We start from the raw sequence: 27190 nt of genomic DNA, 5'->3' as shown, positions 1-27190 counted from the left end.
ATTACTAATTTTTCTTGAATCGTTTATCTAAATAAAAACTAAATTTCTATCACGAGTCTTAAAGGAACAAATCTTCAAGGTGTTTGGAGCACAACCATCCCGACCTTGCGACCTAAATTCCTTGGGGGCTCATCAAGTTTGAAGACAAACATTAAATAGGGTAAGTACTCCAGCTAGAGAGGTGTTTTTGAAGGCTATGTTCTCTGCCGCACTGTCGTTGAAGTGTTCTTCTTTGCTCTGCGCGCATATTTCATGATTCCTTTGAGCTCCCTAATACAAGCAAATGTCTTCAAAACTTGGAATCTAAATTAGCTCAGACAGCAACAGGCTTGCTAACGGGACTAGAAACATGAGCATGAACCTGATCCAAAAATTCGGAGAAGCTAGTGTAATTACACAAATTGTTGTATCAAATGATCTCATTAACAGATGGCTGATGAAAATGGCTGATAATGTAATTTTTTCTCAGCAACACGATATTATGTAACGTTTCTCAACCTTAAGGGCACACATTAATAACCCAAATGTGATACGATCCACATTTCAAAAGATATTCTCGCTAATTATGGTAAAAATGAGTTTATACTTGAATATCTCATGATATTATGTAACGTTTCTCAACCTTAAGTCCAGCAAGGAATTCAAATCGAAAGATATTCACTTTGTTGAAAGTAAGTTGTTGCCTCATTTCACTAATACGTCAATCCAAGTCGAAAGACATTGAACGTTTAAGTATCCACCCTTCTTTACCCAGGAATTTTTCTTTAGCTTCTCTTCGGCATCAGTGGGGGATTGTTGGCTGTGATGGCTTCTTAAAGCCAAATTCAACAATTTTAGTTTTTGCCTCTTGTTCCACATCGATGAGTTTACCCACCTTTCTCATGTTTATAATGCTACAAGTTATCATAGTGTTCAATAGAGTGGACCAAGGGGCTTTTGTTGTGAGTGTTGGGCTTGTAGGTTTGGATTCAAACACACGCGGTCGTGCCGATATAGTTTTCAGGTCAGTGGCTACCATACCACGACACTGCCTTCACCTTCTGTTTCGATAAGTAGTTTTGATTCTATCCATTGTTGCTACTTTACTTTACCAACAGCCTGATGCAATGTTTTAACATTGGTCCTTCCTTCACCCTTTTAGTTGTACCCTACTACATGGGCGGCTCTAGGAATTCAATATAGGGGGTGCGGAACTTGGACAATTACGCATATGATGGTATAAGGTTAATGGGGGATTAATTAAGAACTCCGTCAGCAGAATAATGGGGGATTAATTAAGAACTCCGTCAGCAGAATTTGAGTTTAATAAACACGAACAAAATTCTAGCCTTAAAACAATATAAGCGACAATAATAAAACGTAACAAAAAAGTATATACTATTTACTACCTCCAATTCTTTGGAATGTCCCCAATCTTTAAGATTTTTGAGTACTATTTTAACAAATGGAGACAATTCTTATAAATCAGGTAGTATATTTTAATAAATAGTTTTAACAAAAAGAACTTGAAAAACAAAATATGTAAATAACCTAGATTTGATCTTTTTACTTCTAAAATGAAACTTAAAGACATAGTCAATTTAATGGGTCAATAAGGCAAAAAATAAAGAGATTATATTTTCATTGGGCTAATTTTTATAATAACTTATTATGTATGAAAAAAGAAAGAAAATGGGTCAATAAGGCAAAAAATAAAGAGAGTATATTTTCATTGGGCTATTTTTTATCACAAATTCTTGTTTGTGACGGCACATATCCGTCACTCTTGAGTGACGGATACCATTTTACCTCACAAAGTACCCACTTTTTCTCTCTCTGCAACACTATTCATGTGGTCCCCTTTCTCCACTAACCCATTTTGTTACCATTTTAACTCACAAAATATCCGCCACAAATGGTAACCCGTCACAAGGGAGACCAATTGATTTTTTATAATATGTATGAAAAAAGAAAGAAAAAGTCCAAATTGCTTGTAGTAGTAGTCGAACACAAAACCTCTTGAACACTAATCATGTATCTAACCACTGGACTAACTGATTTACACTAATTCTTTATTAAACAACATAGCAAATATTTATGGGTTTTGGGGGTGCAGATGAACCCCCTGCACCCCCTCCATAATCGCCCCCTACTATAGTATTTACTCCCCATTACTTTTACACAAAATAAATTACTCTAGGTAAGACTTCTAGTGCAATGGTGCCGGTTATTCATTTAGTTGGTAAAGAGGAAGGCATTGATGAATAATTCTAGCTAGTTGGGTGTTAGGTCCTAAATGAAGTGGTGAAGGTATGGTGCAGGTTATTCATTTAGTGAGAAATGGATCATCTCCATTTCTTTTCTCTCAATTTTCTCTCACAAGGGTATATTCTAACCCTATTTATTTACCTTTTCATTCCTAAATAAATCTACAACCATCCGATCGAGCTCAAATTTAATCCAAACCGTTGAGAAGTAATTGTTGGGAATGTAACCCCAACATTATTGATATGTTAGTAACAACATTAGAGTCTTTATGTCAAAGTAATGTTTTATGTTACTAGTATTTACACTTTGTATGTTAGATGTTATTAGTAGTAAATATTAGGAGTTAGCTTTGAAGGATGTAATGGATCTTTATGTTACTAGATAAGTTAGGACTAAGGAACTTATATAAATAAGGGTCATAACTCATGTTGGATTAGTAAGTGAGTGTATGCTTAATATCCCGAGTTAAGCATAGTTAGAAATCTTAGCTAATAGCTAAGTGTTGGATGATTGAAATTGTATCATTGTTAGTGTTTGAATAATAATACAAGGTTGGGTTGTGGTTAAGTCCATAACAAAATATAGTGTGTCTTTGCATTATATGTTATTTGTACCAAAAACCCCAACAAGTGTTATCAGAGCTACGACTCGATGGAGAAAAGTTTTCGTACAAAGTTTGAGATGGAGTTGTTTAATGGCAAAAACAATTTCTCGTTATGGCAAAGCATGATAAAGGATGTTCTCATACAACACGGGTTGTCTGCGACGCTGGAAGATAAAAGGCCCGATGATGTTCAAGTTCTCAACTGGGAGGACATGAAATTGCGCGCGGTTAGTACAACCCGATTAGCCCTTGCACCCGAAATCAAGTATAGTGTGTTAGAGGAGACAAATCCTAAGAAGTTGTGGACCAAGTTATGTAGCATTTACAATGCAAAGTCATTGGCTAACAAACAATTCTTGAAGAAGGATCTATTCGAGCTCGAGATGGTAGATGACGGAGATTTGAGGGACCATCTAAATAAGTTCAATGGTTTGATCACCCAATTGACGAGTTTGGATGAGACATTCTAAAAAGAAGATAAGGCAATAATGTTGTTGGCGTCTCTTCCCAAAAAGTATAACACGGTTATTACTAGTTTCACTAGTAGAAAAAGTCTCATTGACATCGGTTATTTTACCCCATTTACATCGCTTTTGTGGCGATGTTTCTGGGGGCGACGTATTTAGTATTTTTACCTTAACATCGTTTTTAGAACCGATGTAAATAGTATCCAATTAACATCGGTTATAGGTGAAAACCGATGTTAATTGTGTTTCAATTATATCGGTTTGGTCTAAAACCGATGTAAATAGTATATTATTAACATCGGTTATAGGTGAAAAGCGATGTTACTAGTGTCTCAATTACATCGGTTTTGGTCTGAAACTGATGTAATGTAAATGACAATCCTATACTACACGATTCTACATCGGTTTTGGTCTCAATTACATCGGTTTTGGTCTCAATTACAATAGTATGTTTCAGGTTCGCAAATGACGATTTACTTATAACCTATTTGTGAATTTTTACACTATTAGAGGCCTGCAAAATGAATCAATATACAAATAATAACCATGCATCCCATTCCTTCCAACCATTCAAACACAACTATATATTTATTATACCAAAAAAAAAAATAGCATAGCGTATACAATTCCATCCATTCAAAGTAGTTTAAAACGTACACTACACGCTTCTACGACGCAAAATGTGTATTTTCAATTACAATTTCTAGAAATCTAAACCATACATACTCTAGACGTTCTTTCCACAATAAAGCGACCAAAGCTCTCGAATCTCATTCATTTGTTCAATTGTCATTTGCGAACCTAAAACACACTACATACAAGAACAAGGATTAGGAAGAGGTACACACTTAGAAAATACGAACAATATGTATACATAAAAATTCAAACAGTTCGAGACAATAGATCAAGATACCTTTACTAGGTCGTCCTCTGATGATGCATAACGTACGGTAATATCATACATCCACTTCATAACATAATAACTGCACTCATAACTTTGCGGCTGTTGAGGGCACTGCATTTATACAAAATTAAGAGTAAGTAGGCAGCCGACAAGGGCACTAAGAGTATGCAAGCAAAACATAATAACCGGCAAGGGCACTAAGAGTATGCAAGCAAAAGTTCATATATTCATCATGGAGATCTAAAGAACATATAATTTATGATGCTTGCATATCAGCAGCAGGATGAGCATATATATGCATCAACATACATGAGCAGCATCAATAATCTCAGTCTATCGGCGAGTTAACTAGGCGTAATTGGTTCAGTTTGCTACTGAACACCTCACTCATATATATTAAACAAGATCAGCCAGTTTGCGCACCAAATCGGCACCAAATCTACGTATTGGACAAACATTGCCATCATATGACTATAAAGGCTCCTTACCAATCAATACAAACAAGAAATTGGTAGCAAAAGCAGCTCCAGGCATAGTTCATACCAAAGGTAGCTATACTCGGCGTAATTTAATTTCTAAGGAAAACATCTACATGCCTCAATCATTTTTATTTAGAAGACTTGTACCTCTCAAAGTCCTGACCAAAGGAGATATAATTAGCTCGCATTCATCTTTATCTCGCTCGTACAATGGAAAAAGGAACCTTCATCTTTCCGAAAGAGCAAACATCTATTGACCTTAAGTTAGTTAAACACACATAAATAAGCTTTATTATTAGACAAGCGTAAATCAAATAGAAGTTGTATTCAGAATCAATACCATTCTCACATTCCCAATTTAATTCTTTTCTACTCCTTCTGTCCCACACATTTGTTTTTAATCAAAGATAAGCAAATGATGGAGACAGAGGCCAAAACAAAATTGCTTGCTACCATCAGAAGCTGATACAAATACAATGTCTTTTCATAGCTTTATAAATTAATGAGCAAAAATCCCTTGCGCAAAAGAGTACTCTGTATTATTCATCATTTGGCAGCTCCTAATATCACTACGACACCGAGTAAATTACTCCCTCCATTGCAATCATTTGTTTACATTTGATTAAATACCCCATACAAAGGATATAAAAGGTAAACAGATGATTGAGACAGAGGGAGCACTAAATTATTCGTAAGACATGTTCGAAATTGCATCAAACCTATGTCAGCCATCAGTAGCTCGTAACATCCCAAGGATATAATCAAGTAGACCGGAAGCTTAATAGAAACTTTAATTTTGTGAGACATGAATCATGATTTCTAGATAAGCAATGCATTAAAGGACAACTAACAAGGACGAACAGAAATAGAGTGATTGTACAACTGAGGAGATGCTCACCAGCCAGGCCTGCCTATGTGAAACGATTGAGGTATGCAAAAGGCCTATCCAGAATGCATAACCATGAAACCACCCAAGAAAACAGCATCAATAGGCAGCACCAGGACAGCATCAGCATCAAACGAACAGCAACACTAGCACGACAAAGAAGAAAGCACCAAGCAAAGAAAGAATAAAACAAAGAAGACAAAGAAGCGGCGCCTATATCAAGAGAGCATAAAGATAAAGAAGAATAACATTAGCAAAGACTGACAAAGAACAAAGAAAGATCAAAGACAAGAGCAACATAAAGCAGACAAAGACAAGCAACATCGTGACCAATTATTTCATATGTCCTATACTCCCTAACATTTTCAAGTAAATTAAAAGGAGCTAGATGATACAAAATTACGTAATTAAGATCAGTGAAGAATATCACATCAAGTTTTATATTTCATAAAATAAATACCTAGTACAGAGTAAAAGTAGATGAACATTTATAAGAGTACAAAGTTTGGATTACAATATATTCAACTATTAACCTACACACTTTCGAAAAACACAAGAAATATACGCAGTACACTAAAATATGGTAGGAAATAAGTAACATGTTAGGATAAAACCATCTTATCCAAGTTTTTAACTTCAACAAAATAGATCCAGAAAAAAGCTTAATTTCACAACTACAAACAAATTCCATATCATACTTCTTTGGTCATTCTGGTGACAGTAGCGTGATGAGTGATAAAAATATGAATCAAATGAAACAACTTGAATACTTCAAAGTTCAATTAGTGACCTATCATTTGCATAGCACAAATCACTAATCATAATGCACATGTTTGAGCAATTAAAGCATACAACAACAACATCAGAGCCTTAGTCCCAAAATAATTTAGAGTAGACTAACATGAATTATCATCTGAAACCGTGCCGAGTACCCATAATTGCGGAAATTAAAGCATATTGATAACAAAAACAATAAATGTTACATACTTTAAAGGATTACATGCTTAACATCAGAGAAAACAATAATGCCCTTATCAACCAAATCTTTAGCAAGTTCATTGTAAATCACAGTATAACATTTAATTAAGCAAATCTCAGATAAATTAAAGGCTTAAAAATGTAGCTATCATGGTAACAAAATATTGCTCCTACCAATCATTTATTTACCTTTTTATTCTTTATAACGAGTATTTTAATGAAAGGTAAACAAATGATCCAGTCGGATGAGTAAAAGAAATCAAGAAAGAATTTTACAGTAAAGTGGAATCTCTGACAGAACCATTCAAGAGTTCAAAGCGTAACATACTATTTCATGATCATCTAAGCCAAATACTTTATAGACTATAAAGATAATGAGTCGAACATTTCTATTTCTATTTAACTCCAATAACTCTTTGTACTCTCGCTTTGACATGTGATCAAATCAAACAAAACGGTTCACAAAACTGTATTTGCCTTTTATATTATGAGATATAAATCTGTCTATGAAAGGGGAGGAAAGGGTACCAAAGAAATAGGATTGGATCTGGATGATGCACGAGCCCTTGGAATGACAGTGATGCTGAATCTGATGCATTGTGTCATTGAAATTCTGTCCTTTTTGCAAAAAGACATCAATTTGAGGATACTGGTACTCCGGTAGACAACCTTTCCCTTTAATTTTTAAGAATAAGGACATAAAGAAATGTCAGACGACTAATACCCATTGAAGTAGCAACTAATTACCTAACCTGAAAATAAAGAAATGTTAGACGACAAAAAAATCAGTACAGGTTTCAACTTTCATGAGAGAAATGTGCATGTCACCTCGATCTGAGGCAATTTCACACCTCATTTTGAGACTAAAAGATCTCTTATCTGACCAATTTCTGGAGTTGGCTCTTTGGCAGCTAGCCCGACATCCATGCCAAATCCATTTAACCTGCAGAAGTAGGCAATTTGTAGCATGAGCATTAATATATATAATCCACATAGAATACCATGTAACATTAAATTTAACAATTACTTCGTATAGTTTTTCAAACACCATTCTTTAAAAAAATCCCCATGAATTAACGGGCTTAAGGCTAGATATCTAGTAAAGTAAGAACCAAAAACTTATTGCGAAGTAAAAAACATTTCTTGTAAAGCCAAAGGATGATTAAAATGTAAAACCATAGGAAAAACAACTGTTTCACTCCAAAAGAATGTAATAAATTCAACACATAAGCTGAGCTTTAAGAGTTCGTCTTTAAGCAAATCCCGATCAAAACAAAAGGTCCAGCTTTCAAAATCTCAACTTCATTCTGTATGAATAAATATTGTTTGCTTTCAGATTTCAGAGCATTAAATAAGAACAATGGCTGTATAAATCACTCAAAAATTGCGGCGAAGGGATTAGACATTTCACAGGCTCCTTTAACCCTTAATCAATTTCCAATTTTAACTCAAACCCAATTCTCAAAATCTCAACTTTATTCTATATAAATTACAATTAAAATAGAGCTAATTGGAATGCTGAGGCAAATAGTAATAAAGCAATCAGTGACATTAGCAGTACACCGAAATTAAACCACATCATTGCATATCAGTCAATTTACTACAATATAAATAAAAAACAAAGCATACATAAAAGATAGCCCATAAAATGACCAACACATTTAATTCAATTATCAATTAAAAACTAAAAGCCTTGAAAGTTTATAACTGTTGACATACCTGACAAAGGAGATAGGGAATACCTCTATAATACTAACAAACAATTACTCCCTCCATTCAACTCCACACTACCATTATCCTTTATGCACAAGTTTTAAGAAGAAATTAAAATAGTATTAAAAGGACAAATGTTTATACAAAAGTTCTTTATTAATGGTGAATATGAGTTTTGATGGGAATTATTGTGGGCCATGAGTGGCATTTAGTGTAAATATGGTGTTTCAATTAGGACAAAATAAGGTATTATTTTGCTAATTATAGAAAGTGGTAGTGTGGTATTGAATGGACCAAAATAGAATAGTGGTAGTGTGGAGTTGAATGGAGGGAGTATGAAATATCAAAAATAAGATGAAGAAAAACTAAATTAGACTCAAGGGATACCCAAGCTTAAGGGACTTTGCAAAGAGAATATCCAAAATAAACAAAGCCGGCGTGGAAGTAACAATTGGTGAGGATAGCCATGGAATGAGAATCTGGTCAGGTACCGGATAACTCGAGTTGCAATAGAAAGAAATAACAGTAGAGTGAGGATATAGTCGTTTGAGTTTGAGCATAGCGGCAAATAGCCTGCAAATATCTATAATCGAAGATTGGCGCACAAGATATATCATTTGGTGGAATAGATTAATGGGAAATTGGAGATTAGTAAACCCTAATTGACAATGTTCTTTAACATAATCCGGAAACATTCGAGAATCATAGCAGTAGCAATAAAATGAGGGGAATTGCAGAAATAACAGGAATTAAAATGCAAATGAAATTGAAATGGAAACCCTAATTTAGAAAAAGGGAAAGACATATTTTCCAGAAAAGGAGAAAGAGAAGAAGAAATGATTACCAAAAATGTAGAAGCTCATTAAATCGAAACACTAATCGTAGAAAGGCGAGCGATTTGCAGAAGTGAATGGGCGTCACACCGTATGTAAGGCACGAGATATACGGTGGTATCAATGGTGTGCGCGTCTGTGGTGGTGCAGGATGGTGATGGCGGCGGTGGTCGACTGTGACACTGTGGTCGTTGAGGGTGAGGGTGTTAGGGAGAGGGTGATGGCGAGATGATGATGAGAGCAACAGGTTATTTGAGAAAATGAAGGGTTGTATGAAGAGGAGAGGTAGGTAGTTAATAATAATGCTTTTACATCGGTTATTTAAAACTGAGGTTTATGATACCCCTTTTACCTCGTTTATTTAAAATCGATGGTACAAATATTGTTGTTCATCGTTTTTTAAAAATAACCGATGTAACGAAAAATACATGTACATATTTTACATCGATTTTTTGTAAAAACCGATGTTATTTATGAACATTTACATCGTTTCAACTAAAATCGATGTTTTTGTGGCGATGTCAATAGGACTTTTTCTACTAGTGTTTACTTGTGGGGAAGATAACATTGGCCTTAGATGAGACCGTTCTAGTTTTACTCGAGTCCGAAAAGTTGATGAAGCAAGGAGGTGGTGGCCCTTCAAGTGATGGAGGAGCTTTTGTAGGTGAATATCGTGGCAAGAAGAAGGGCGGTTGGAAAAAGCACAATCCTAATATCAAGTGCTTTCGCTGACCAAGCTTACAGAGTTCTACGGGATGGCTGAATCTGAATCACGGAGGGTAGTACTTGTGTTTTCTCATGGCATTTGTGTACAAGCTTTTGCAATAGCTGGTGAGCGTGAACCTGACCGTGTGAAAGGGGGTCGTGTGAAAATTGCTGTAAAAGCTGTTCGTGAAGCACCTGCTGAGGTTGTTGAGGTTCGTGAAGAACCTCTGAAACCGAAACCTGAGGTTGAGGTTCATGTTCGTGAAGAACCTCTGAAGGTTGAATCCCTGAAAGATGATTCAGATGCTGAGATTGATTCCCAGGTGGATGCCGAAGTTGAAGCCAAGTTTGAAGCCTAGCTGGATGCTTAAGTTGATGCCATAACTGACGCTTTCATGGACCTTTGTGATGAGGGAATGATGGAGAAAGATGTCCTAAAACCTTTTGTCATGGAGGGTTTAAAAGTGTTCATGAAAGACTCCGCGAAAGAGGCTCTTAAAGATTCGGCGAAGGAAACCCCCAACATCAAAGTTGCTGTGAAAGAGGTCGTGGAAGGGTTGGTGACGATGGTTAAGGGGGTAGGCATGGACTACCTTCTCAGAATTCCAAGAAGATGAGACGAATGATTTTGGTGGACTTGCTGAGGAGTTTGGTGGTCGACCCTACCGGTGTTTCAAGCGCTATCATTTTTCTTTCCAAGATAATCTACATCGGCTTCAAGGTTCGTGGTTTCCTCGATTTTCTGGATAGGAGGAGAGAAAATCAGAAAAGGAAAACAAGGAGAAAGATGAAAAGTAAGTAATCAAATTAAGTCTCTTTTCTAGGACTTTAATCAAATTAAGTAATCAAACAATGAGTCCTCCTTGCTCCTTATTATTCATCTTTTGCCATCATATGTTAATTCGAGGGTGGATTGATTGCTTCTTTTATGAGTATGTATTTTGTCTCCTGATCGTTTAAACTTTTTGGAGTTTTACTCCCTTGGATTTGGTTATGTTCTGTATTTTTCTAACCATTCTGTTTGGGCCTGGGTCCCCCTCCTATTGCTAAAGAGTATGCTCAAACCTGTTTACTTAGCAATATATTTTGCCTTTGCTTCGTATTTGTTTAATGATGTCAGATTAAGACTGTTAGCCACGCAAAAGTATGTTATTCAAATGAGTCTTGTAATCATGGTTAGATTAAAATAGTAGAAATGACGGGGTATCATCCTAGTTGATGTACAAAGTATAAAAATGATAGTGTATTATGTACCATAAAAAAATGATAGTGTATTATTTGTAAATTTTTAACGTTTAATGAATGATTTGTGTAATTGTAGAAATATGAAGTTAGAAATATAAATGTTAAGGAGCACTATTTTAGAAATAGAAAAGTCTTTTTTTTCGTTAAAATGAAGGGGGCCAATGAAAAGGGTTAAAAAAAACCTAGTTTTTATACAAGGTAGATAATAACAATAATCGTTGCAAAATACTAACAAAAGTAGCAATATTCGTGACAAAATACTAATAAACTGTGGCAAAGTTTAGTAAATTGTGGTAATATATATAACAATAAATTGTTATGTTTTTTTTTTTCTTACGAGCCTTTTTTTTTCTTAGGGTTTAGTGCGATCGCAAATTCGGACTTGTATAACACCACCTACATGACAATATATCCATGACCGTGAATTTGATGGGCTGTGGCTGACTCTGGTGGACAAGAAGAAGGATCCTCCTTTTCAAGGGACCACCACAGGTGAGGAAGAAAAAATATTTGATGAAGTTAAAGAAGAACAATCATTTGATGGGGCTGTGGCCAAGACTGCTGAAGAATGCATTGATGAAGCAATAAAAGAAACTGAGAAGCTCCATAAGTCGAATCCAATGATGGTACTTCTTAAAGAATTTGGGACAGAGACTGACAATGTAACAGGATACGAAGCTATCATCTTTTTTTGTCCAGCAAAACATTCTATTACCCCAAAAATAGCTGGATGAGACATTAGCCTTAGACTTGCGTAACTTAGTCGTCTAAGCGTAGCGTGTTAATTAACAAGTTGTCTGTCATTTTTGGGTTGGACACTACCTTACATCATATCGTTTTGATTTTTAAAAAAATCAATGTCAGATCATTTACTGACTATTAGAATATACAATATTATTTGTAATATTTGTATATTTAGCAAGTTTGTTATTTAGGAGATTTTGTTCCTAATTAATAGGTCAATCACTAATTATTCACCATGATCTCAGACAAAGATTATGGGAATTGACTAAGCTAATTTAGGTAGACTTTGTTGTATATATTCTGACGACTTTGTAAAGTAATATTCAAGGGATTGAATTCTTATATGGTATTAGCTATTTTTTCGATCCTCTTCTCTTCTCTTCCGCCTGCTTCCTCAAAGTCTCCTCAATCTCCTTTTTCATTTCCTAAATATGACAAACGACACGCCAAAAACTTCCTCCTTTCACCCTGCTTACTCTGTTTCTAACATCAAAAACTTTGTTCCAATCATCCTTGAGAATGAAAACGTGCACTATGCGTCGTGGGCAGAGCTTTTCCTCAACACTGCTCGGGCCTTCGATGTTCTGGATCATATTGCGCCTCCCAAAGATGCCGTCCTTAACAAAGATGCTCAATGGGATCGCCTAGATGTCATTGTCAAGCAATGGATCTATAGTACCATTTCTCTTGATCTTCTCCATACTATTCTCGAGCCCGGTGCTTCGGCACAAAAGGCTTGGGACCGTCTCAAGGACATATTCAATGACAACAAGAACTCTCGCGCTGTCATGTTGGAACAACAATTTTCCAATATCCACATGGACAATTACCCGAACGTGTCGTCGTATTGTCAAGCCTTGAAGATGATAGCCGATCAATTGGCTAATGTTGGAGCACCCGTCTCTGAAACCCGCCTGGTCCTTCAACTCGTCACTCACCTATCTGATGGATACGACGGGGTTGCTACTATAATCCAACAAAGTGATCCCTTACCATCGTTTTGCAAGGCCCGTTCCATGCTGACGCTTGAACGCATCATTCGGTACTTAAAGGGTACCTCTCATTATGGGTTGCATTTATTTCAGTCATCACCCACTAACCTTACGGTGTACAGCGACGCGGATTGGGGAGGGTGCCCGGACTCCCGTCGATCTACCTCAGGCTATTGCATGTACCTCGTTGATAACCTTATTTCATGGTCATTCAAACGACAACCTACTGTATCTCGTTCAAGCGCAGAGGCCGAGTACAGGGGTGTCGCAAACGCCGTCGCTGAATCATGTTGGGTTCGAAACTTGCTCCTTGAACTTCACTACCCTATTCGAAAAGCTACACTTGTCTACAGTGACAACGTCTCCGCTATTTACTTATCTGAAAATCCCGTCAATCATCAACGCACGAAACATATAGAGCTCGACATACACTTTGTACGGGAAAAAGTTGCTCTTGGTCAAGTACTGGTCCGTCATGTCCCTTCACGCTATCAATTCGCGGACGTCTTTACCAAAGGCCTATCGAAAATCTTATTCGACGACTTTCGATCTAGTCTCAGTATTCGGCCTCCTCCAGCTCCGACTAAGGGGGTGTATTAGAATATACAATATTATTTGTAATATTTGTATATTTAGCAAGTTTGTTATTTAGGAGGTTGTTCCTAATTAATAGGTCAATCACTAATTATTCACCATGATCTCAGACAAAGATTATGGGAATTGACTAAGCTAATTTAGGTAGACTTTGTTGTATATATTCTGACGACTTTGTAAAGTAATATTCAAGGGATTGAATTCTTATACTGACTTGCTGTGTTATAGAATTATCTTTCTAAAACGGAATGGTAAATAGGCTCTGTATGCCCGACATATTTGATGATCATAGAAATGAAATTCTTGTTTTATTTTCGCTAACTTGTCTTTGCTATTTGGAAGAATTACATGTTAAAATAATATAAAAAGGTAGGTTGAGTGCATATCTATGTGGCACTCCCTAGTAGCTTTAAGAGAGCGTTTCATGCATTTCATAGAGAAATCTTGTGTTTGTAAATCCATTTATTATCTAAAAAATAATTGACAATTGATCAATTACACTTTTAATGCTCGAGAATAAATGATAATCCATTACTCCACATAACTTATGGAATCAATGGACCTCCGTTTATTGCTCACCCTTTCCCTTCCTCTTCTACTTGACCTTTGAGCAACCAACTTTTAATCTTCCAAAACGCTCGTATTCTTGGTTAATACTTATAGCATTTTTTTATATAAAAAAAACTCATAGCATTCTTTCATTTCTATCTCATTGAAATATAAAGTTTTTTAATTTGTTTTTGTAATTTATTATTGACTCAACTATTAACTTTTTAATCTTAATGTTCATAGGCACACTGGCGCACACATGTGGGAGTAACCCTGTAAAATTATCTCTCACTTAGAGTTCTAGCTAGGTATGAATTCGTTGTCCATTTTGTTATTTTAATTTGTCATCTAAATAGTTTTTAGAAATTGTAGTCAATTACTCTAACATCTCAAAGTAATTTTCATATTTGTTGTTCTAATAAATGTAAGGTTTTGACTATTGATGGTATTATGGTGCAGAAAGACGCGGCTTTTGATATACATTGAAGCTCTGGTCATTCATCGCCATTTGAAATTTACTTGGTGCTTTTGGTATAGACTGTTGATTCTATTGAGTGTTTCATCGCAAACGTGTTATCAAATGTATATATTATAAATTTAAATATTAAGGATGAGGTGAAAATCATCGACACATTCTTAAGCTATCATTAAGTATTTATATTTGCTTTAAACGTTTCGTTCAGATAACATTTGTTCTATTGCTCATCACATAGATATTCAATCAAATTAAAGTATGTCTTAATGGACTAAATTTATTTAAGTAAAGTAGATTTACGTTTACGAAAATGCTCTTTTGAAAAAACTATGAACACCTATCAAGATTTATGGAAGAAAGGATAACATTGCCTTTAATCAATGTTTAAATAGTTTATTATAAAATCATTCATATACAGTCTACAGGATGTCTATAATTTGTTTTGAGTGATGTGTAGTCAAGTGCACTCTTTGAAACCTCTTAAACAAATAAAATAATGGATAGTGTGGAGTTAAATGCACTGACTATTAATCAATGATATGGAGTTAAATACATAATATCAAATAAAAATGAAGTGTGAAGAAAGGAAAAAAAAATAGAAAACAAGTACTCCCTCCGATCCAGACCAAAGGTAACATTGACTTTTTAGCACTATTCATGGTCGTAGGGAATCTTCGATATTATTCTTAATCTATAAGACAAAATATATTCATGTGAGATCTTGTTTGATTCATCGTCATGAATGCTATAAGAATATCAAATTTTTATAATTTTTAATAATGTGTAACTAAAGATATTTACGTTGCAAAATGTGACTCGACAAGTGTGAAAAAGTCAATGTAACCTTTGGTCTGGATCGGAGGGAGTACTTGATATTCTCCCTAGAGAAATCTTAAAAAAGCAAAGTAAAAAGTAAAAAGCAAATAAAAAGTAATAGACATATTGCTCCACGTCATTTCCCTTCTTTTCCGCATCTCTACCACTAACTCGACCACCTCATTCCAACCTACCATAAACCTATATTACTCTTGCGGAACTATCACCAACCCAAACACCATATCCAGTGTCCTGCCTAACACTAGGCCAAACACACCCGTGATTTTCACGGATACCAAAACTAGTTATTTAGTAAAAAAGGATCATCTTATCGTATGTAGCTTGGATCCAAGTCTCCTACCGACAAGCAGTAAATTGTAGTTCTGTTGAGCTTTTGGCCTATTAAATGGCAAAGTTTTGATGGTTCTTTGGCCTATTAAATTGCAAGGTTTTGATGGTTCCAGTTATTGACAGCCATACGATGGCTTCAATGAAAATGTATTCAGATGATTTCTCGTCTTCCTATACAAGATGCTGAAGAATTTTGACATAATGGTATATAAAAAGAAATAAAAGTACTAATCTTTCTCGAATCGTTTATCTAAATAAAAACTAAATTTCTATCACAAGTCTTGAAGAAACAAATCTTTGAGGTTTTTGGATCACAAGCATCCCAACCTCGCAACCTCACATGTTCTTAAATATTGCTTTTTTTCAGAATAATATTATTTGCTAAATTCTGAAGCGTATAGAAAAAATTCCTTAGAGGCTCATAAAGTTTGAAGACAAACATTAAATAGGGTAGTACTCCAGCTAGAGAGGTGTTTTTGAAGGCTATGTTCTCTGCCGGACTGTCGTTGAAGTGTTCTTCCTTGCTCTGCGCGCATATTTCATGATTCCTTTGAGCTCCCTAATACAAGCAAATGTCTTCAAAACTTTTCATCTAAATTAGCTCAGACGGCAACAGGCTTGCTAACGGGACTAGAAACATGAGCATGAACCTGATCCAAAAATTCGGAGAAGCTAGTGCAATTACACAAATTGTTGTATCAAATGATCTCTCAGCAACACGATATTATGTAAACGTTTCTCAACCTTGAGGACACGCATTAATAACCCAAATGTGATACGATCCACATTTCAAAAGATATTCTCGCTAATTATGGTAAAAATGAGTTTATACTTGAATATCTCATGAGAATATTTTGTAAATATTTTCACATTTATGTTATTAATGTTTGCTCATATAGTCATGGTACACGTTAGAAATGTTGGTCAATAATCAATGAGCACAAGGACTGACCAAGAGCTTTGGGGACTTTTTCATTTTCATGAGAGAAAACATGTCTATCAGTATTGGCACTCGTAGGCTTTCGACACCTATGAGTCTATGACTCAATGCTATATGAATGAGGCACGCTAACATGAACTAGTTCAAAACGGAAGTTTTTCACTTAACATATATGATCGAATCTCATGCTGTCAAGAATTATAAACTACCTTAGCTGCTTTGTACAGTTCATCTACCACTTCAGATAATGTTGGATGCGCATGAACTGCTAGCTGCAGATCCTGAAAATCATTTGAAAAGCTCAACTATTACATTCTTGCCCAATTCAAAGACAAGGAACTATTACGACCATGCGTGCTTAACTAATCACACCAGACAGGCAGACACGTGTAGTTTCTGGAGGGTTTGGGGACAGGTACCTGTATACGGGTGCCCATAGCAACTGCATTGGATGCTTCATGAATAAGATCAGCTGCATGCAGTCCAAATATATGAACTCCAAGAATCTCACCATTGTCAGGTCTATATATCATCTGTGGAATATTTTTTTTAAAAAAAAAGACAATTTGAGCAAGGGTGATGATATAAGAGTATATGCATGAAATACAAGTCCAGTAAACAACATAGAGACTCGTTCCAATAAGATAAATGCCAACACATGACGATCAAGGTGACAATTAAAAGAAAGACCACAAGCAATGCAGCAAAATTCGGAAATAGTGGCCTTTTGTGTTTGGATGCATAAACAGAATATATATGCTCCTGCATGGCTGATGTAAGCCACTGTGATTTGGCAGGCTATTTTATGCATCATGAGAACCAGTAAAACAACAACCTTTGTAGGAGTCAGGAAAAATTAATACAAAAAGGAAGTACAGGTGTCAAACCTTAGCAAGCCCCTCTCCCTCATTTTCTGCCAGTGCTTTTGTGTTGGCCTTGAAACTCGACTTTGCTACACTTATTGCAAATCCCTCTTTTTCAGCTTTCTCCCTTGCTTGGGGCTGCGACATTTAGACAAGGAGATTTTGAGTGTCATACTTTGACACATGCTCATACTTCATTAAATAAAAACTTCTGTTGAGAAGGCACTGTTAGTAGTTTATTACTCCAAATTAACTCGGAAGATTTGTGGACAAAATGAAACAACAGCCATTACAGTTCCAGAACATTACATGTAAAATGATCGATACCCCATGAAATGTTTTAACAAATTCAAGTAATGTTACTTCTTAAAGGCGGCGTTGCTATATCAATGGTGATCCACAACTATATTATACTGAAACAACTCCACCTACCTAAGTTTTACCGTCTGAACTACAGGTTAAAGTAGCTTATAAGCATAGCATGAAAAGCAACCACACGTGAATGCTGTTTGTATATGCTAGTGTTTATGTTGCAGCATGCGTTACATTTCCATTGTGAGTATTTGGGAATGATATATCTCACCTCTGTTAATCCAACCATGCTGATCTCTGGATGGGTGAAACAAGCAGCAGGAACACTTAGATGATTTAGAACATGGTCCCTTCCGGTGACTTGTTCTACAACTGTAACATGAACAAGCAGACAACTACATTCAAATACATCCTATCCTTCCCTACTGTGTTAGATGGAAAATATAAATGCCGAAACAGAAGAGAAGATTAGAAAATCAATTTATATAGAACAATGGTTAATCCACCATAATTACCTGAAATTCCCTGAGCACTAGCTGCGTGGGCCAACATCATCTTACCATTTGCATCACCAATGCAATATAAGTTAGGTACCTAATCAAGAAGGTAACCAAAAGTTTTGCTCAATCAACGATGAAAATCACATTTGAATCGTGACAAACCTTACAATCCAGACAAAAGAGGATGTGCTATAAGGACTTACCAGTTTGCCATTTGAATCTATGACTCGCATGCGCTCATCAACAGGAATAAAACCTCGTTGAGTAGCTACGTTTATCTGCAAGAAATTTTTGACTCAATCACAAAGTGAAGTTTTAAAAAATGTAATAGCATGTATTTCATAGTATATAGGATAATTAGCATACATTTTCCAAACCTAGACCTTGGGTGTACGGAGCTCTTCCAGTTGCAATCAGTGCAGCATCTACCTGTTAGCAACAGACAACATGCCAATCAACCAAAATAGTTTCATCAGCCAATTGATTGTGTAACTTGGCAGCCGATCAATGCAATTCTAGACAAGAAAAAAAATCCTTGTGGGTCATCCATAAACAGCATCTTTCTGTTAAAACCACAAAGGTAGGTCTAGATACATTACACCCCTTTCTCATAATCCCGCTATAGACCTTAGACTTTGAGACACAGAGTCATTTTAATGATATTTTGTTGAATGGACTTCATGTAATCAATTGGCTAGAAAAAACAAAATAACCCTAAGCTTAGGAGCCAATTCAGTTCAGCCCTGGGCATTAGACGATAAAAGCTCATCAGGCATGGTAATCCCCTTGCAAATCATGCAAAGAGTGCACAAGTGGAAAAACATGTTATCAAACAAGTTACCTCCAAAGTGTCCTTTACTTCCTTAGTCTTAGCATCAGTAAGTTCTATAGTGACTGGTTTCCCATCCTTTGCTGGAGTGATCTGTGAATGACAGAAGTACATAAGCTTACTTCTTGAAGATTTAAGCATTAAGGGTATTATAGAAAGAAGAGAAGAATATACCTTTGTTGCAAAAACACCTGTGTGATAGTCAATTTTTCTAGGATTTATCAGAACTCTCTGCGCCAATTTTGCTATCTCTGGGTCAAATCCAGGCATAAGTTGATCCAAAGCTTCTATAAATGTGACCTGTGGCATAGTTTGTACACAAACTTTACATGTTAATTGACACTGGTATAAGAAATGGTCACAAAAATAACCCTCAAAGCTTCTCTTGTACAAAAAAATGTAGCCATGCAGGTATTCTCAAGATGTCCTCTAAATATTAGGACTCTTGGAACAATACCAGCATAGTAGGGTAAATATTTTCGGTTTCAAAATCATTGGGATATAAAGATAAGAGAACAATAGGTAGTAAGAAACTGAAACGCAGAATACAATAAAAAATGAAATAGGCACCTCACTTCCAAGGGCAGTATAGACATCACTGAACTCGAGCCCAATATAACCACTCCCCACAATGGCAATCCAATCAGGTACAGACTCCAATTTAAGTGCATGATCACTGGTAATTACTGTCTTCCCTACATGTCAATACAAAATAGAAAAATGATTAGAATGATATTTCCTGCTCAAGTTTTTCAGCCAAGGTTTTGGGAACAAACATCCTACAGTAAGAAATGATGGAATTTCAAACGATTGGGCGGGCTTTCAGATTTCTAAATTGACATCTCACCTCAAAACCTTACAACATTGCTATGTCTTGTTGTAAGTTATCATGATTGCCTATATCTTACTCATATAGTCCATTTTAAACAGAGGTAAATGATTGCCTATAACTACCCTATCAACTCAGTTTAGAGCAGATATTATATACTTCGATCCCTTTAGGGACAACAAACCAGTCAGAACAACAAGTGCATAGAGATGGTACAAAGTCATAAGTAATTACCATCAACTTCGATCCCTTTAGGGACAAAAGGAACTGAACCAGTTGCAATAATTATATCTTTAGCAGTAACAACACTGTCTTTTCCATATTTCACCTTGTGTGGGCCCTGGTAAATCAACAGAAAAACTATTATCAACAATGAGAGATTGACCAGTTACATACTAACTCCTCTGCCCCATTAGATTGTATACGATTTCAGAATACGTGAGCGAGATTTTCAAAAAAAAAAAAGTACACAATCATATGGGACAGACGAAGTAAATAGCTTTCAGCCTTTCACTGACAGCTTAAGTTTATCTATTAACATCTAGGTTTCTCATCGCACGTAAAAGATGAATGAACCTCATATGACAAGATTGTTACGCACCATGACTGAACCAAAACCTGTCAGTATATCCACACCCAGTGCCTTCAATGAATTAGTGAGATTCCCACGTATTTTCGAAGCAAGGTTGTTTGCATGGTCAGCAACACTCTGTCTATCGTAACTAGCAGCTGCAACCTGTTTGCACCCCCCACAGAAAAGATAAAACTTTAAAATCTTGCGAATCAGAGTCCAAAGAGCTAAAAAGGCATAGATAATACTCCATATATTGCAACATGGAAGTACAGACTACAGAATATCCTTTCATTGTGCGATTGGAGTACAATTTGACGAGATTAAACATTGCATTACCTGTAGTCCAAAGGATTTCAAGTGATGCTCATTTTGAAGCTCACGCATCCTTCCACTTACAGCCAAAAGTGCTTTCGATGGAACACATCCTCTATTCACACAAGTCCCTCCCATCACATCTCCTTCAATGATAGCAGTTTTAAGGCCCTGCAAGTTTATATCCATTACTCTCCCAACCTCTTTCGATCAATACAATGTACTCTAGTTTTCAACTATCAATAGCAGAAAATTGGCGCTGGAGATACAGATAGCTAAACAAACATTTAACTTCAAACAATGATTACAACCATTAACTAAGATAAGAAATCAGCCAGCTGAAGATCTATAACCTAGTGATATTGCGGTCCATAGCATTTTCATATCTAAAAGTGTCAACCTCAATTTTACATTATTTCATAAGAATTTTACCGTCAGCAATATTACTCTACCCCTTTTTTTTCATACCTAAAAGCGTTTTTTCACTATATATCCTTACACTACCCCTTTTCGTACATTCAGTGATCTCATTGTAACTATAAAGCTCAAAACTTTCTACTGATCACTACTCACCAACAAATCATCGAGCAAAAACGAAAATTATTTCTACTATCACTTCTAAAGAAAGAACTAACATTCTACGGAGTAATTAACTAAAGCGCTAGCATTTCTCATTGATCAAGCTGACACACAAAGTGTACAAGTATATATATACATTCCATACCTCTGCGCGATATTATATTCTTTTGAGAACTGAAATTAAATTTTCTCGTATCAGTTTGATCAATGTGAAATGCTAGCGATGCAGCCTATTAAAATGAACAAGTATCAACATTTGCTTCATAGTCCATCTTCAGTGATGTGATATTAGTAAAAATATTCAAAATTTGCTAAAATTCGATGCAAAATGCTAGCGATCTAGCTAATTAAAATGTACAAGTATCAACATTTGCTTCAGAGTTCATCCTAAATGATAGTACTAGAAAATATAATATTCAACATTTTCCTATATGCTAAGTTTTAGCTAACAAATTTACAATCAACATTTTACATGATCAAGCTAACCGAAAAGCGACATCATAGGCTAACAGTAAATCGCGTTAACTTGACAATATCGTTCATACAGTAATTAACTCGATGATATCAACAACAAAAACGATCAACATTTGTCAATATTGCACGATCAAGCTAACCGGAAATCGACATCACAATCTGACAGTAAAACAACGTTAACTTGACGATATCGTTCATAATCAATAATCTCAATTATATCAGCAACAAAAAATCAACATTTGCTAATATTGCATGATCAAGCTAACAGAAAAATCAACATCACAAACTAACAGTAAAACGACGCTAACTTGACGATATCATTCATGATCAATAATTAACTCAATTATATCAGCAACAGAAATCAACATTTTGCTAACATTGCATGATCAAGCTAACCGCAAATCAAAATCACAAACTAATAAACAATAATTTTGATTTACGATAGAATAATAAGCAAAGCGAAATACCTTCTCGACGGCATGAAGAGCGGCACCATGGCCGCCAACACCGGCGCCAATAATAACGAGGTCATAATCGAACGATTTCGGAGCGGTGCCATTAGTTGAGAGTGCGGCGGAGATAGAGCTAGTACGGCGGCAACTCGGGAGGCTGACTCGTTGAGAACTCGCGGTGAAATTCAACGCTTGTTTACGAAGTCCACAAAAACGAAGGTTTAGTAGCGGTAGTTTGAGCGACGGGAAGGCGGTTGATGCTGAGGCGGCGGTGTAGGAGTTAGGGGTGGTGATTGCGGTGGAGAGAGAAAGTGTGGACTGCATTGTTGGTGGAGTTGTGGTGAGATGGTGAGGTGGTGAGATGGGGGGAATTAAGGAAGAAAGGACGGAGTTAACGAAGATGAATGTGACTGACTAAAGTGAGGTGTTGGTTGGTACTTGGTAGATTTAACTACTTTGAGAGTTTGAGGTGCTCGAGTATGAAATAATGAAAAAATTCGACTTGGATTTGCTTAAGACTAAAAGAGATCCAAATACTAACCCATAGTGATAATACTTACATTTCCGTTCAAGATTTACACTTCGGTGAAATTTTATTTGATCAAAGTAGCTTATTTGACCAAAATTTCAATTTCACCGATTTTTTTGCAAATGTTTGGAAAAGAAATTTATTTGGTCAAATAAGGTCGACTGAAATGAAATCACTCTCGAGAAGATTTGAGAAATCAGTGACGAAATGACTTATTTTCCATTTTGTACCCTTTATTATATAATATTAAATAATTTTCATATCTTTTTCCGTCATTTTACCAAAATCGTGACCTTTTAAATAGTTAGTTTGCCAAACACATTTTTATATAATCGATTACCTTATCACCTCCTAATTTTATTCTACCTTATCGATTACCTTTTCAGGTTTGATTAACTTTTCAGTTTTAATTTACCTTTTCGAGGTTTTCAAATTACCTTTTTTAAATTTAGTTTTTTGCCAAACAGAGCCTTAGTAGAGTATAGACACGGAAAATTTTGTATCTTGCAATAATTGGTCCTGCCATTTGATATTTATTTGATTCGTTTTAAGGTTTAAGATGGAGTATAATTTTGTCTTACACAATAATTTGTGAATAATGAAATAAGTTTTATGGTCATTTATTATTGGATTATCAATTTAATTAATTTTTGATGAGCGTGATTAATTGAAAATGCTTAATAAAGGAGGTTGAATTTTATAGGTAGACTGTTTATTCATAATGCATGTCAAAGTGAAATTTTGGTGAGATAACTACTTTTATGCACTTTTTAGTGAACGCGTAAAGTGAAATTTCGATTAAAACGCACATTTTTACTCTTTAAGTGTAGACGGTCTCTTTGTAGTGGTCACTTAAAACTTTTGAAATTATGTACTACTGCTCCACATTTGAAGGTGACATAACTAGCTGTAGTGGAGGTTATTCTTATATAAGACCGATCTACATAAAAAAAAAAAGGGAAAACGATTTTATTAAAACAATTATTATTACCACTAAATGAGAATGATTTAATACGGGAATATTTAATAATCTTTTTATTTAATTCATTTAATTACATTTGTTTAAAGTTTTCTAAAAGAGAATGTATAATGTTACTTATTAGTGCAATCACTAGTAAGTATGTCGTCCCCTAAAGAAAACAAAGATGACGTCACCGGATGATACGAATCAAAAACTCCAAAAAGAGAGACCTCTCAAAGTTTAGAAAGCCCAAGTAATCTCACTTTGGACTTTTGGAGCTTAGCCCATTGAATACTTGACTTACTCAAGCAATACATAATTCTTGTCAAAAGATCAATTCTTTACACTCTTCACTCCTGCAGTATTATTAGACACGGTTTCTAGAGAGAGAAGGGAGCATAGTTTAGAGTGCAGGTAGCAGCATATACATAATTCTTGCCAAAAGTTCGATTCTTTCAGTTGATTCAAGATGAGTACCATGAAGTTTTGCCGTGAATGGTACTTTCTGCCTTTTTTTTATATAGATAATTGGAACAAGTTTTGTTTGTGACGGTCACAAGTCTTGTGATGTCTCACAACCCCTTTCCTTTTTAACATTATTTAAATCGGGGGTGAGTCGTGTCAAACTTGTGACCGTCACAAGTAAGAATTTGTGTAATTGGAATCAGCGTTATATGCTTTTCTTTACCCAAAGTTGATTGCTTTCTGTGTAAATGTTAATGGGTTTTAATTAATTTTGTTTAATTTGTGAAATTTGGGTGGATAGCAACAACATATTGTACCCAAAGGAGGACAAAGATAGCAAGATTCTGCTTTATGCTTGCAGAAATTGCGACCATCAGGTTTGTTTTACTCGCTTTTGTTAGGGTTTTGATTTATGTATGCAAGTTTGTATTTTTGTGATTCACATTGTTTGTTTGCATGTTGAATGTACTCTCCCTACGTCTCGTCTTTGATTGAAATACCCTTCGCGGAGAATAAATAGGTTAAAACAATTGACTGAGACGGAGCGAAGTAATTTAGAGCTTGTAAAGACGGTTGTTGATTGTTGAAAGTGTGGAATTGTTTAGTAGGCAGTTTATACCAATTGAATGCGTCACAAATTGGCTTGTCTAAATGAGATACCACATGTTCTACTTTGGGGGTGGTGGGATTAGCTTAGTGCTTGATTGTTGGATAGGGCACTTAGAAGTATCCGAACTTCGAAGGATAGGTGCCTGAGTGTTGGACTCCTTCATTTTATACAAGATCTTATTATCTTTTGGCTTAAAATAAATATTTCAAGCGTCACATCCGTGTCTGATTGTTGAGTGCAGACACGGGTTCACAGCGTAGTATGAAGAGTTTGAGTAAGGTAGTTTGGTAGAATTGCACTATTTTAATTTTCTGCTGCTACTTCGGTTAGCAGCTTAGTGTTGCTTTTATTCATGGCGTTTGACAGGGGTGACTGGTAATCTTTCTTAAGAAAATTTAAAACTTGAAATTCAACTTGCAATGTTGTCGAGAAATTTGTTACTCTTCTTGTTGTAACTGCTCAAGTTTGTAATTAGTGTTCATGGTAATTAGGTGGTGTCTGTTGATTTACTGTATTGGTTTCTACTTTCCTCAAAAATTTGGACAACACAAACATATTTGTTTGTTCCACTCCTATCCATCACATTTGATCTGTTGGGATGCAAGAAATTATCACTGGTTTTAGTTGTAAGATGTTCCCTCGCTCTAGAGAAAATACTTTCTCCGTCCCGGTCTTTTTTTACCTTTGGTTTTGGCACAAAGTCCAAGGAAAGAGGAGATGACCAATTATTTAATGACAAGTGGACCAAATTCAGTGGAGATGATCAAATTGTTCATAAAAAAACATCCCCAAAATAGGAAGGTAAACAATTGATTGAGACACCCAAAAATGGAAATGGTAAAGAAATGACCTAGACGGAGGGCCGAGTCTTGAAACGTGAATCCTTCTGTTAAGTTGAGAAAATAAATGTGTTGTTTTACTTTCCTTTCTTTATTGGTTTAAATCGTCCTATCACACATAAATAGGTAAAATTGGCAACTGATCTTAACATTCTCAACTATTGAAATTAGTTGTTGAAGGATGACAGATTTGTTGATCCCTACTGTTGTCTGTTTCTAGGTTCTACTCCGTATGTGTTTGTTTTGTCATTTCTCTGGTCGTTTTACCATAACCAGTAAACTTTCAACCTCCTGCAGGAAGTTGCTGATAACAATTGTGTGTACAGAAATGAGGTACATCACTCTGTAGGAGAGCGTACCCAGGTCTTGCAGGATGTTGCTGCTGATCCAACTCTGCCCCGTACCAAATCTGTTCGCTGCACTCAGTGTAATCATGGAGAGGCTGTCTTTTTCCAGGTAACTATAAGTTTATGTTTCACAGAAGCATCGTGCATTTCGCCAGTGAATTGTTACCTTGTTTATATACTGAAAATGTAGACATGCCATCTTAGCCAGACAGAGAACTAAGTTTCTTAGTCGTATAATATGTTACTCACATTTTGGTCAAATGATTTGACACGGGAAACTCTTAATATTTTTGGCTTAAAATTAACTTTGGAAAGTGTCAAGCACAGGTACACAAGATAATATACATAGTCAGAGTAACAAAGGTCATTTATATGTATTTGCTAAATGTCTGTTTGATGTATCATCTCAGACCTCGTAGAGTTATTCCACTCTCAATCCCGTCAACTTTACCATTGTATTATACGGAGTAGATGTTTTAATTATTACTCTAAATTTTTAACTAAATATAAATATGGATGTTTGTTTACTCAGGCAACATCAAGAGGAGAGGAAGGTATGACATTGTTCTTCGTGTGCTGTAATCCAAACTGTGGCCACCGCTGGAGAGATTGAGCATGCCTTACTTTGCTACTAATGTGATGTACTAGTGAAAACCTGTTGCGGCAAAGCTTGTGCTTATATTTCGTGAAAACAACATGACACTGCATTATGGCATTATGTTGCTCTTTTGTACTCTAACTTCTTAGTAGTTGTAGATTGACCTGGTTTTCGCTTGAACACCAAAAACTAATGTTTGTCGTCACAATCCAACCTTCGGAGTTAATGAATTGCGCTCTCTTGATCTTGCCTGTCCAATCACTTATTTCTTACTTAGTTTTTTCTTAATTTCAACATTCGCAATTTCAGCTTAACAATTAATCGGCTTCTCAATCTTTATAATTTATAATGGATTACAATTTACAAGTTAATTTAAGTTCTCAATCACCAAAAATACTTGTATAAAACCGTTTTACAAAGCGTTATTGTAAAAATGACTTTTTTTTACTTAACTAGTTAACTACCCATGTAAGGGTGGTTACCAGTTACTTTTATGAAGGTATTTAGGTAAATAGAAAGTGTATTTTCATCCAACTTCTAAAGCTTTTTCGGTAGATTAATGTATTTTGTATTATCTCGCGATGGTCATATTCGA

At 35.6% G+C, this 27190-nt stretch overlaps 2 protein-coding genes across 4 annotated transcripts; one reads left to right on the top strand and one right to left on the bottom strand.

Moving 5' to 3' along the window:
• Positions 1 to 185: 185 nt before the first annotated feature.
• On the bottom strand, positions 186 to 22732 carry LOC141606882 (dihydrolipoyl dehydrogenase 1, chloroplastic). Of its 3 annotated transcripts, none has more exons than XM_074426235.1 (15): positions 22262 to 22674; positions 20766 to 20912; positions 20457 to 20591; positions 20090 to 20195; positions 19597 to 19721; positions 19201 to 19326; positions 19039 to 19119; positions 18564 to 18626; positions 18401 to 18475; positions 18213 to 18291; positions 17969 to 18069; positions 17410 to 17523; positions 16942 to 17055; positions 16732 to 16803; positions 186 to 361 (listed from the first exon to the last, which is right to left on the bottom strand). In XM_074426235.1, the coding sequence occupies exons 1-15, from the start codon at positions 22568 to 22570 to the stop codon at positions 314 to 316; spliced, it is 1695 nt and encodes a 564-aa protein (XP_074282336.1). In that variant the 5' UTR covers positions 22571 to 22674; the 3' UTR covers positions 186 to 313. The 3 variants fall into 3 exon arrangements, 2 of the variants coding, with proteins under 2 accessions (XP_074282336.1, XP_074282335.1); XR_012526861.1 differs by lacking the exon at positions 186 to 361 and adding an exon at positions 15767 to 16254 and having other exon boundaries at positions 16298 to 16803; XM_074426234.1 differs by lacking the exon at positions 186 to 361 and adding an exon at positions 15767 to 16232 and having other exon boundaries at positions 22262 to 22732.
• Positions 22733 to 24079: 1347 nt separating this feature from the next.
• On the top strand, positions 24080 to 26839 carry LOC141606881 (DNA-directed RNA polymerases II, IV and V subunit 9A). The gene is made up of 4 exons (XM_074426233.1): positions 24080 to 24234; positions 24503 to 24578; positions 25948 to 26106; positions 26530 to 26839. The coding sequence occupies exons 1-4, from the start codon at positions 24206 to 24208 to the stop codon at positions 26608 to 26610; spliced, it is 345 nt and encodes a 114-aa protein (XP_074282334.1). The 5' UTR covers positions 24080 to 24205; the 3' UTR covers positions 26611 to 26839.
• Positions 26840 to 27190: the final 351 nt, after the last annotated feature.

The sequence above is a fragment of the Silene latifolia genome, chromosome 10 (genome assembly GCF_048544455.1).
Source record: "Silene latifolia isolate original U9 population chromosome 10, ASM4854445v1, whole genome shotgun sequence".
Taxonomy (NCBI): Eukaryota; Viridiplantae; Streptophyta; class Magnoliopsida; order Caryophyllales; family Caryophyllaceae; genus Silene; species Silene latifolia.
This window is presented reverse-complemented; position numbering and strand designations above follow the sequence as displayed.